The 13,221-nt window shown below is 36.2% G+C and overlaps 1 protein-coding gene across 2 annotated transcripts in view; it reads right to left on the bottom strand.

Moving 5' to 3' along the window:
• Positions 1–13,221, bottom strand: part of CNTN5 (contactin 5) — a gene marked incomplete at both ends in the record, with an annotated part of 395,341 nt that overhangs the window by 35,898 nt on the left and 346,222 nt on the right. For both annotated transcript variants that reach the window (XM_084285826.1, XM_084285827.1), the window contains 2 exons: positions 1,534–1,683; positions 2,430–2,588. In XM_084285826.1, coding sequence (XP_084141952.1) covers positions 1,534–1,683; positions 2,430–2,588 — 309 coding nt within the window. The remainder of the gene's footprint in view (positions 1–1,533; positions 1,684–2,429; positions 2,589–13,221) is intronic.

The following is a 13,221-nucleotide window of genomic DNA, read 5'->3' as shown; positions in this document are numbered from 1 at the left end:
GTCAATGTGCTGGAAATGGTGCTGGGATTTCCACAATGGTACAGGGAGGGAAGGAAAGAGACAGCAGTAATAAGCTGAAATAGGGTCAGTTCTGACTGAATGTATTAAAAAAAAAAAAAAAAAAAAAAAAAAAAAAGAAATCCTAATTAGAGTAATGAAGCACTTGCACAAAGATGTGCAGTCTCCATCCTTGGAACTTTCGAAATTTTAAAGACCAGGAAAAGTTCTGAGAAAACTGGTCTGAAGTCTGTTTTTCCAGCTTTGAACAGGAAGATGGAGCAGGGGTACCCTCAGTTCCCTTCCAGCCTCAACTATTTTGTTGATTCCGTGGTTCCAAGAAATCAGCCTGAATAGTCCACTGTGAATGTTTTTGGGTGGTTATACGTAGATGTATGAACTAGAGAGCTGAGGCAACAAGATTAACATATCTTAAAAGAGAAGGATTTTTATTTCAGAATAAGAGACGTAAATATATTGTGGCATTGCCACTTTTAGTTTTTATAATCTCCCTTAATGAGAAGACAGAAGATGGGGCAATGCAACTGATATTCATCTGGCGTGTTTACAACAATAAAATCTGTTATGCTTTCAGTTTAAGTGGAATCTTTGAATTTGGCACTCATCTATCCTGTATGATTAATAAGCTACTTTCAAATTATTCAGCTGAGGAAAAATCAAAACAAAATCAAACCTCTCTAGGCCTCCTAAATAATAGAGGCATGCAACTAGCAATGGAGAATAATATGAGAGTGTCCTGAGGTGGATATCTGTTCTGAGGCTTTGTTCAAACCCTGACTCTGTCTCTTTCTCTTTCTGCCTCCTGAAATGTATTTCTCTGTCTGCGTAGTGATTTTTCTCAGATTCCCAGTCTTCAAGCACCACTTGTTTGCTCCCTTCATTCTGCCTAAGTTGCTGTCAGTGATTTCAAACTTTCAGAGACCATTGCAATTTTCAAGAGATGCAAACAGCGTATACAATATTCTTCTCTGGACTCCCACAGTATCATCCCAGTCAGAAATTTAGTTACATTTCTTCAAATGCACTAACAATTCATGGTAGAATATGCATGACCATGAAACATGTTGAGTATGTGGTAAATAAAGCAGCTTCCCATGGATTTTCTACCTGCTGAAAAAAAAGGTTTCATTGTACCTTTAAGGGGAGAAGTTATGAGGAGTAGGGGGGAAGAGGCTGCCTGGGAGCGTTTGTGTGAAGGGACTGGGAAGTAGCCTGCAACTGAAGATCAGTGGAAGCCCATGAGAGACTAAACAGAAAAGGCTTAAGAGTAAGTTGAAGAGTAAGATATCTTGGAAGAAGTAAGACAGCAGGGAATAGGGTTATTTAGAATTTCTGCAAATTAATACTCCTGTAAATAAAACAAGCTGTTCTCCATTACAAAGAATATCACCTTTGCACAATTTTAACTCAGCCCAGAGATGTGTGCCAGTGAGAAGAGAACAGCACTATTATTACATTAAAATAATTCTTGTTGCTGGTAGCCTTTGAAAATTTACCTTTGTATACTCTGCTTACCTGCTTCATTGGTTCTGATCAGGCGGGATGGTGCACTTGGATCTCCAGTCCCAATTTTGTTGGTTGCTACAACTCTAAATTCATACTCCACCCAAGGATTAAGTTCAACAGCCATAGCAGATTCCATGTCTCCACTTATCACATCAGGAACTGCAGACAGTAAAGAAATAGGCTGCTCAGAAACATGAGGCTCACATGAAGTGTTTCAGTAGGAAGTGTTTATTTTTATTATTATTTTTATTTAAAAATATATTTAAATATGCATATCAATATATTATAATTATATAATTATATATATATTATATTATATAATATGATTATATATTATATATAATATATATCATATATTATAATATATCGTATAATATATCATATAATATATCATATATATTATGATTATATAGTTATAATGTGTAATATATTTCATATATATTTAATACATAATATATATATTATATTTTATAATTATATATAAAAATAATTAAATCATCAAATATAGAATATATATTTAATATATTCTAATATATTATAATATATATTAATATAAAATACATATTCATATATATGGCCTTTAGAAGTGAAAGATATTGCGGGTTTGGGTTTGTCAGAAATCACAGTTAGATTTTTGACACTGTGGTACTCCCCAAAAGACAAAAATTGAAGGGTATTGTGAAGAGCTTTCTGCTTGTTCACAGATGCATCATGCAAGTATCTTTGTGCCGTCCTTTCAGAGATGTTGCTAAGTAACACGACAGGAAAAAAAATAATGAAGTCAGTTCTTTTAATTAGTCATTGTTCTCTTAAGAGTATCTGTTCCTGCAGATGCTGCTGATTATTATTGCCATGTGGCAGGAGTTTTGAACAGCCTACTATTACTATTTTAAAGTTTTTCTCACCTGTTTTTACTGTCTGCCAGCCAAGAGAAAATGGACTGCGTGCTTGCAAGTTGTAGAGGGATATCGGGCTGTGATTGTCTGCTCCAGGGCTCCAGGAGAGTGTTGCTGTGGTGTCTGTAATTTCCTCCACTATTACAACCCCTGGGGGACCAGGAGGACCTAGAGTAAAGTGGAATAATCAAACAGAACACACCATCATTGCAACTGAACGGTAATAATACAGGAGACATTCTGTAGGGAGTTCATGAAATGCAAGGGTTATAATGCACACTACTACAATGTGGTGATAGTTTATTTTCAAAATTTCTACTGACATATTGTGATATTGTTTCTACTTTTTAAATGTTGTGCAGGTGAGAAGCAATTTACTTATCAAAGTGACAGCAGGAGAACTAGAAATAGTAGCAGATTTCTAAAATAATCCTCATTTATAATTGTTCCGATTCTAAAATTAAAGGAAAAACAAAAACAAACAAAACAAACAAACAAACAAAAAACAATCTTTAAGTAGCATCCATGCTAGACTGAACACTCACGGTAACATCTCTTTGTGAGAAATGTCATCAGGAGAGACAAATCATGATCAAAATGAAGCAAGGTCAGATATGTTTCTTGAGGAGAAAATAGTATTGCTATTAACTGATTTTTAAGAATATGTCATGCATCCTGTTCTCGGATTCACTCATTCAAGGAAACAATCTGGATTACCACCCTTCTAAGTCCAGAGCCACATATTCTTAAGGTTAATATGTACTATGATTCTATTGAAAACAAACAAAAAAAACCCTCCAACAATTTCTCAATTTGAGAAATTAGAGGATTATTTTTTCCACTTAACTATGCCAAATGAGAAAATGCTAATTGTCAGTTGTGTAAGCCATGTGATTACTCCAATAAGTAAGTTATCTGGTAACAAACATGACTTTGGAATGAAAAATGTGCCTATAACTTCTATCTTACCCCCCATTTTCTTCTTTAATTTTTCCTGATATCGGTACTACTGATGTTTGAAAACATTGTATGTTTGCATTTGCTAAACTAAATTGGAGGCAAGGTTCCCCCAAAACAGAATTCTTTTCCAGCTGCTGTAAACAGATGTTTAAGGGAAAGAGCACATTTCTGTCATGGTCCAATGCAGAATTAAAAATCTCTCATGTGGTTCCTTATATTTTAAAGCTTAAATAAGTTCAGAAGTACAGGACTTAATTCTTTTTAATAGTACTTAATTAAAATATTTAATAACCCTAATTAATTATGAGAAAAAGTGGATATTTTTGGCATCCAATTCTTTCCCATCTTTCAGTTTTTGGAGGCTGAAGTTCTGCTTCTGCTCATGTACAGATGGAGGCCTTTGAAATCAGAAATGCACTGGCCATTTTCTTCCAAAATGAAACTTCAGGAAAGGTGATGATGTAAACAACTGTTTTTTTTTTTTTTTTTTTTTTTAATATTTATTTTATTTATTTATTTATTTATTTATTTATTTATTTATTTATTTTCTGTTCATTAGAAAGCAATGTTGGATACACTTTTGTGAGAGCCTGAAGCTCTTTGCATGTATCAGACTTTCCCCTAGAGTTACAGTGGAACGGATCTGCTAGACACCTCCACTCTTGTCCATCCTAACAGTGAGCCATTATGAGAGGCATGGTCCTACTAGAGTTCAGCAGCTGCAAATAAGAGAGAAAATACTCAGGTCTGGTTCCACCATTTGGTGTAGTAGTTGTAGACATTGCATGTAGTACATTAGTGAATATAGTACATTTCTGAACTCAGTTATTTTTTATTTGTTTGTTTGTTGTCTGTGTATGTGTGCAGTATTTCATGCAACCAAATCTTTAAATCTTTTGCTGGCTAGAAACTTAGTCCATAAGTAAAAAACAATTTGTACGAATATGAAAAGCTAAAGAAAAACCTATTAATTGAAAAGGTTTCCTTCTCCCCTCTTCATAGTTTGCAGCTGCAAACAATTTTCCACAGGTATTCCTTCAACAAAAGTGTGTTTACATGAACTATGACAACAATGCATTCAGAATTTTCTAGTAGTTCAACTCAGTATTCTCAGAGAGGAAGAGACATTGATTCCTTTAAATAACAAAGCAAACTACACTATTCACTTTCCTCTGTTTGCCTGATAATGATCTACTAGCGACTAATTGACACCAAAATATTGGAAAGCTACAGCATTTACAGGAATAAAGGCAACAAAATAGAAAATATAATTGTCTTTTTAGAATGTATGTATAGAATTCAGTAAAGTTTAGTGTTACAGATGTATGAGGGATCAAGACTTTCTGAAATACATGTTCAAAGGAGCCCTGGATACTGCAGTGGGCTATGGGAAAAGAAGAGGCTTTCCACCCTGAATGGTGGTGAGCAGCTTTTGTGGCTCATAGTGCCAGGAGTCTTTCCTCTTCCCTTACCCTTCTGGCTCAGCAGTCCTGACATTACTGCTGCTAGTGCCTTTCATCTCCTGTGTGGGATAAGATGGCACCACCCCTTGGACCCCTTGTGACTCTTGGGCTTCTGGAGTACCTCATTTGTAGCTGAAAGGTCTTGATTTTCTTCCTGGGAGAAAGCAGGGCAGAAAACTGTGTCCTGTGCACACCTCCTTTTCTGCCATGTATTTGCTGTTCTTTGGTGGAAAGCACCAGGTAAGACCTTTGTCTCGGAATAGTAACTCCTGGGGCTAATTTAATAAAACAGGGTGGTCTTCAATCTTCATCATCTACTGTTTCGGGCTATCTGTTGATGTAGGAAAATATTAGTGAAATTTTTATTTGTAGCCATGAGGGAAAGTTTAAAGGAAAGCTTGGATCCTGATGCAATCATATTCTTTTAGTGATTTGGAGCCCTAGGCCCAGAATTATATCATGGTTCTAAGCACAAACAAAATTAAGGGAAAATATTTTAGTGCTTTTCCTCTGTGACAATATTTCTTCCATGCTCAGTGAATATTGTTAAAGAGTTTCTAGCCACTGCATTATAGGAAAAAGAACAAGATTCTTGTGTATATAAAAATATCTAAAATATATTTATGCAGATGTCTCCTGCTAAATTCTCAATATATTTTGTTGTAGGAGTTCTCTCATGGTTTTTAAAACCTTTTAAATGCATTCCTAGTCATGATAATGTGTCATTATGCTTTCTGAGATGTGTCCTCTTACACAGTCTGTGGGATGACTGCTAAAAAGCATTTCCATTTCCAACAGCAGGCATCCTTGAAAGCGGATTAATAAGGGACAAAAGCCTCCGTGATGACAAATCTATGACAGTTAGCCAGGACCTGAGTGCTATGCAGATGTCACTCATTTTTGTAGAAATCTCATTAAATTTTATGCTTGGATGTAATCATTCATGGTGTCAGCTGGATGGCTAATGCAGAGAAGCATTTCTCCCAAGGGCTGTGCTATTGTTCAGGATCTCTAAAACAATTTTTTAGTTGGGAATAGTCACTTGAGGAAAAAATGCACAGTCTGCTCAAATGCTTCTCTGGAAACCACACAGAAAATGACTGGTCATAAATGCACTACAGTGCAGTTGACCTTCACAGAGAAGACATTTGAGGCTGTGATAGGCTCTTATGTAGCTCTAGAAACCTAGCACAGAGGTTGTTAATCAGTTATCTTCTTTCAGAGCAATTCCATAGATCAATGCTTCATTTCAAGACATGCATGAATGCATTTTGGCAAACTTGTTTTATGTGTCTTTTTATTGTTTGAATGATCATCCTGAGAGGTCCTTTAGATTACTTGCGATGATTCAATGTTAATGTGAGAGTTCTTGAAAGAATGTTACCAATAATAACCTCAGTCATTCAGTGAGACAGTGCCCTTTCCTGTGAATCCCAGGATGTGCACTGATTTACTCTACTGCAGTCTGACCAGGATAATCCTTACTTTTACCAAATCACTAAAAAGCCTGATACAGCCTGATTCTTCATGAATACATAATTCTTTACCTGAAGGCTTTGCCAGTACAAGGTGTACTGGCTTGTCATAAAGAAGATCTTAAGTCAGAAAAAAACAGGAACAGAAAGAGGTGGTAACTACAAGATAATGGAAAAGTTGTTTGAGGAAACTGGAGGCTGACTTTAACATGAAACCATTTTGCTGTGTCCACCTATGGCACCGCACATGTTGAGGAAGAACAAGATGGAGAGAAAGTGTGATATGTGGTGAATACTTTAGAGGATATGTCCTCGTTCCCATCCCTACATGTGTGGTATACCCAAGTGATTTCTGTAAGACAGCTACATAAAGCCAAGGGAGAATGGAGAGGTCACACTCTAACCAGACCAGTACAGAGAGGTCAGACTCAGCACTGGAAGGTAACAAAGAGAAGATGTTGATGTTCCAGCCTTGGTAGTCTTGACTCGTTCCAGGGATGTGTTCCTTTGCCCCATCCCTGGAAGTGTTTAAGGCCAGGTGGGATGGGGCTTTGAGCAACCTGTTCTAGTGGGAGGTATCATTGCCCACGGCACGGGTGTGCAACCAGATGATCTTTAAGGTCCCTTCTAATCCAAGCTATTTTTTGATTCCATTATTCTATGTTTAAAGGTATGATACTCCACCTACCCTAGCATACTGTCTTCCTATACTGTAGATGTTTCAGCTACACTGATATACAGAAAAGGGCCAAAGCACAGACTTGAACTCTATCAATGATCCTATGTACTATTATGCTGTCAGTAATTCCCTATCATAATTGCAACCCTGTGCCAATCACACTTTCCCCATCCAAGGCCTGTGAACAGTTAATTCATTACCGTGGGTTAGGATAGGTCCCAATAGCCAGTTTGTTGTGTCCCTAATGTTTTGAAAGGGGAGGAGGACTTTATCTGTGTGAATGGGAACTCCACTGTATCCATTGACCTCGGGAAGTGGTTTACTACTACTACTACAGACATATCTGTGAGTCCAGTTAATGGGGTCTGTACCTAGGGCATTTTTGTGGCTCTTGTTACAGATCAAATGTAAGTTCAAGGACCAGCAAAAATCTGCTAACCCTGTTTATGTTCCATTTAATAATATTGTGGCTGATGGCCTTTAAACCCAAGTGCTTGTCTTTAAGTTTTATTGGTAATATCCACAACTGAAAGGAGCAATGTGATCAATCTAACCAGCAGTTCCTGTGTTATATTTGCTCCAGGTCAGTAGAGTTCAGAGGAAACATTGCTTCTCCAAAAATATATCATGAGAGTGGATTTCTTGCTTAGGTAGGTAGTTTGCCAGTCTACAAGAAGAATAGCTTTAACCTCCTTTATTATTATTATTATTATTATTATTATTATTATTATTTAGACCACAAAACATGTACTCTTAAACCACATTTTATAGTCACAAAGGCTTTCACCCCTTTATGCTACAGAATTGCTCCCAGCTCCATTTCAACATCTTACTGCTTTCAGGTAGCCATTTGATCTTAAAGCTCATTTTACTTACAGTAGGCATGCTTAGTGAGTTTGGCTAGCTTTCTCTTCATAATTCTACAATACATGCTATTTATTTATTGTAGGAGAAATCTGCTTTTCAGTTTGTTTAAAGAAATTGTCCTGCCATGATTTTTGTATTAACATTTCTATAGTTTAAAGGATTTTAATTAGTTTTCTATATGCTGATAAATTTCCAAGGATGTACAGAATTAACACAGAGCATTCAGAACACTATACATTATTTTTTTTCTTCTTCTGGAGGATCACTATGTTTGTTAACATCCATAATAGAAACAGAAAACACTTTACGAGCAGTCTGAATGGAAAGCATAATAAAAACAAGTAACAGTCAACAAACTATTTCTCAAATACCGCCCAAATATCTAATCTAGTAAAATCTTAATTATAGACCAAAGACATAGCATTAGAAACAAAGTTACTGTATTAACTCTTAGAGAGCAGAGAACTGAGACTGATAGCATGATCTGTGTTTGAGTTGTTCCTAAAATATATTATATAACATGTAATATATAGCATATAATTTTTTGATATATAATACATAATACATAGATATAATAGATAACTATTTAAAAATAAAATTACTAGATACGTTGAAACAATCTCTTTTACATGACTATTGATGAATACAAGGAAACATGGAAAAATAATTTGTTGGTTAGCACCTCAAATGAAAAAAATAAAGGAGTAGTTTGCAATTGATACTACTTATTAGTTTGTGTATAACATATTGTAAAACAGCTTTGCAAGAGTAATTTACAAATAGAACTAAATTATGGAATTTATTTGACAAAGTTACTGAACCTGGTAGCATACTTTTTCTTTTATTAAATATATATATGTTAAAACATTTGAGACTTAGTACTCTTGATTAGACACTGAATTTCACAAATTAAAACAACAACAAAAAAAACCATTTCACACATTTCACAGCCTTGTATTCCTTACTCAGTCACGTCGATCCTGAAAAGTAAGGTGATACAAGAAAGGGATATGTGAAAAATTACCTACATTGTTGTTGATGGTGTCACTGTCATTGCTAACAATGCAGAGGTTTATCCAGAAAAAATCACTCACATCTGTTTGAAGCACTGTCCCAGTATACATCAGATAACAGGGGTAACAGTACTACACAATGAGCCGCTGCTATCCAAGAAACTCCCTGCTGTTGTGTAAAGCTACTGCTACAGCAGAAGTGCCTCACACCTCAGTGCAGGTGGATCTCTGCTCTTGAAATACTATAGGAATACTCAGAGTGACCTTTGTAGAAGTATTAGACTCCTGTGTGACATCCCCAACTCCCACAATTTTACTATGCTGAACTGTCTAAGCCAATCCTCCAAACTTGCAGAAGCAGCAAGGAGTATAAAGCTAGTTTTGGTAGCAAAGACTTTGCTCAAACTTTCCTTCTTGTGATCTATGGCAAATCAACCCTTCAGTGAGTTCTTTAAAAACTGTGTGTTCCAGGAGCAAAGGGCTACTTTTTAAGGAAAGTGAACATAAGAAGTAGCCTTTGGCTCATAGTTATGAGTTCGCCTAGTGTTCTCTAAAACCTCCTTATCTATGAGTAACAGATTTTGTACTGATAATTTAAATAACCACAAAGTGAAAAGCACTGTTGCCCTTTTCTAATGGAGTTGACTGGGGAAATGCAAGGTACTAAATGATAGCTCCTTCAGAGTGTCAACTTCTTTTATGACAGAGGTATTTGGTGTTTATAATTTCTCTACACATGAAACATGATCATGAAGACATCCTTTGTCAGGAAAACATGAATGCACAGATTGCTTCAAATTTCTACAACATAATGGGGAAATAAGAACATAACAAACCCTTTGGAAGACAAGCTTTAGAAACAAATTAACTTGCCAAGCAGGCATTGTCTTGAGGAAACCTGACATGTTGCTGGCTACAAGATCACCTGAGACATCTGTGGGATGCAAACCTTCTGGCTAGTTCTTGGGTGTTTGGTAACCAAATTTGTGATCATATCATTAGTGTCAGAACATGAGAACATGACATGCATATTTATCCTGTATTAAAGTCTTCTGCTTTGGTAATCACTTTGTGAAAAATCAGCACAGAGACAGCTTGAATACCAGGGTGCCAGCGATACATGGAAAACCAGCCAACCTGAAACATTTTGTTATTGTGCTTCTCTGCTAGCTAATACTCCCTGAAAATTGAAGATCTGGTTGGATAAATAAAGGCTAGTAATCAGAAAATATATGTGACTTAGGAAAACTATTATTGGACTGATGTCAAGAATGGGACTAACATTCAACTATTCATAAATCACTTTTGCTTCTTAAATGGTCGATGGCTTCATGTGCTGGGGCAAACATTTATTGACTGTGTAGCAAAATATCTAGATTATCCTGTAAACATCCTTGTTTGCATTATGAACAGCTATTCTGCATACATTTTCCTCAGGTGAGGAAACAATTCAAGGCATAATGTAAGTAGAATCAAGCAATCAATTGGTTTCAGCAGTGAAAGTCCAGAACTATGATTTTTGCAGTATTCATTTGCACCAGTAAAACTGCTTATTTGCCCATTAGACATAGATAACTCCTCTTACAGGAGTCCTCTGAAGTAACATGTCTGTGCAGGCCTGGTTCCAGAATAGTTACTACTTTATGTGAAAAGCTGTTTTCTCTTCTGGATGTCCTTGAGTTGTATCAGCCTTCCAGAAAATCTTGCAGTGACGTTTAAGTTTATTCTGCCTTATTCTCTTGCTGGAGGGGTGCACATCTGTTATTTAGCTTTCCCAACTCCCACTTCAGTGTATTGGCTTAAGCAGATGAGCAATGGCTTCTCTGAGGACTCTTCATTTTGTGGGCACCAGCCAACTCAATGAAAGAATCAAATATTCAGGTTGCTGGAAGGGACCCTACATCCTACCCTAAACAGGAATGCTCTTGTTTGTTCGTCTGCTGGCTTCTGTGTTTCTAGCTCCCCTGCCTCAAAAAGGGCATTGAGTATGTGTTGATCCCACCTAACCTACTGCCAACAAGTATGGCATACTCTTAAGGACAGACAAGCTTCATTCTGAAGCAGGGTCTGAGGGCATCCAAAAGTGATATCCTTCCGGCACTTGAGCACTGCAGTTACTGAACTTGGCTGTAAGTGATGTGCATCACCTCTTCTTCATTGAATCAATGGCCCACATCACCTGGGTTTTGAGCTGAATCCTATCTCTCATCCTCCCCACATTCAGAGGGTAAAAAAACTCTCTGGAGACTTCCATTGAATTAAAGTGTTCATCTAGAGAGGATGGGTGACACTGCCCAAATGAGGAGCTTCTGCATGCACACAGAAGCCTAAATCCAAATATTTAAGGCTCAGGCACACAATGGATGTGAGAGTGCTGTGACCTTTCAGATGACTCTACTGTGTTTGGTGACCAAAATGTGAACTTTCTTGGGTTTACGTGCCAGAGGTGGTGAAAGATACTTTGCTGTAAACCATGAAACAAAAATAAAATAAACTTAATAAGTAGTGAAAAACAAACAAACAAGAAGGACTTTTTCATTCATGTAACTACTAATAAGAATAACTTGTGATGATGAATAGCAGAGAATTTCATAGAAGCTTATTTTGAAGAAGAAATGTTCTTGCCAAGTTAGGTAGTAGCCTACCTGAATATAAACAGAGCATGCCAAGTATGCCAGGACAGCTGTTCTCTGAACATTGTTAACTAGCATGAGACTACTATGAAGTATTTGTCATTCATATTCCATATCAAGATTAAAATGCAAGACATTTAAGCTGGAAAGCTAATGTACTGCCTGACAGGTCCAGCTGCCAACAGAACATCTCTTCCTAATGACATCCACATTCTTGGTGATATTAGAAAAAATGTAACAAAAAGGGAAAAATAAATAATTTGAGCTTTGAAAACAGCATTTTGGGAACAGAGAAATGACTAGAGATCACTAAAAAGTTGTTTCTTACTTTAATATACATAATTTAATTACATTTTTAAAGCACTTAGGGAAGTATTTTAATTTTGTTTTGAGCAGTAAGTGCTGAAGGGATTTCAATCTTCATTTTGCCCAAACATGGTCTATCACATCTTTTCAAATGTAATTTTGAAGTATTCCTGAAAAAAATTCACCAGATAAAAATCATTACAAAAATAATGTTGGCCATGTATTTCATTGCAGCTTAACTAAATTCAAGATCTGTAAATTAGTGACTCTGAAAATATTTTGAAAATGTTTTTAGAAGTCTATAACCCATTGTAAAAAGTTGCAGTATAAAAACTTGCAGCTGTCCTAACTTCTTTTGCAGTTCACACACACACACATAATAAACTCAGAAATGTTGCACCGTTAATTAGCTCTTTGTAAGTAATTAAACTTAGAAGAATTGAGATTTACTTGACAGTATTCATTATCTGTTCTTCTGATATTCCTCTACTAATGACATCTTTGGAATTTAACTTCTACGGTGTAATACAGGGCAAAGAGGAACTGCTGTAAAATGGGAAAAATAGTGACAGGATTAGTTCTTTGGGTTATATTCAAGGGATCTTCCAACTTTACAACTCACAAATATGGTTTTACAAAAAAAATAAATATATTTTTAAAACATAGTCCATGGCTTCTTCACAATAAAAGATAATGAGACACCAAAATTGTCCATCTAAAGAGCTGCAGCAAGGTTAATTGTCATCCAAGTTACTTACAATAAAGTTCTAGAAAAAATGCATTGAATTGGAAACAATGTATGAATTGAACACATAATTCAATGCAAATTCAATTAGTTTGCTAATAGCAATAATTCCTGAATATCATAAGGAGGGAAAATTACATGATTTTCATTTAAATTATTATGTGTCCAATTTATTTCCTGAGGAAACGGTGTTTGTAGAACAACCTTTTGAGTCAAAAACTACAATGATACATTAAAAATATCAGATGAACCTTACAGTACAACTAATGGTTGAAATATTTTTGTATGCTGCTGGTATGTTACTGTCAGCACTCAAGACTGGTATTTTGTGTAGAAGTAAAATGAAAGTAAGGTCAGAACAAGGTTGTGCTGGAACTTTGCTAATATTGGCACTTCTGAAAGTTCATTGTTTCTGGTATCTTGATTTGGCCATGGACTGTAACGTTTAAAGTAGGAATCACAGAATCACAGAATCAGAGAACTGTAGGGGTTGGAAGGGACCACGAAAGATCATCAGGTCCAACCCCTCTGCCAAAACAGATTCCTCAGAGCAGGCTGCCCAGGTAGGTGTCCAGACAGGCTTTGAATATCTCCAGAGAAGGAGACTCCACAACCTCCCTAGGCAGCTTGTTCCAATGCTCAGTCACCCTCACCTTGAAG

The sequence above is a fragment of the Netta rufina genome, assembly GCF_964035555.1.
Source record: "Netta rufina genome assembly, chromosome: 1".
In the NCBI taxonomy this organism is placed as follows: Eukaryota; Metazoa; Chordata; class Aves; order Anseriformes; family Anatidae; genus Netta; species Netta rufina.
The sequence above is the reverse complement of the archived record's forward strand: the minus strand, read 5'-3'. Positions and strand labels throughout refer to the sequence as shown.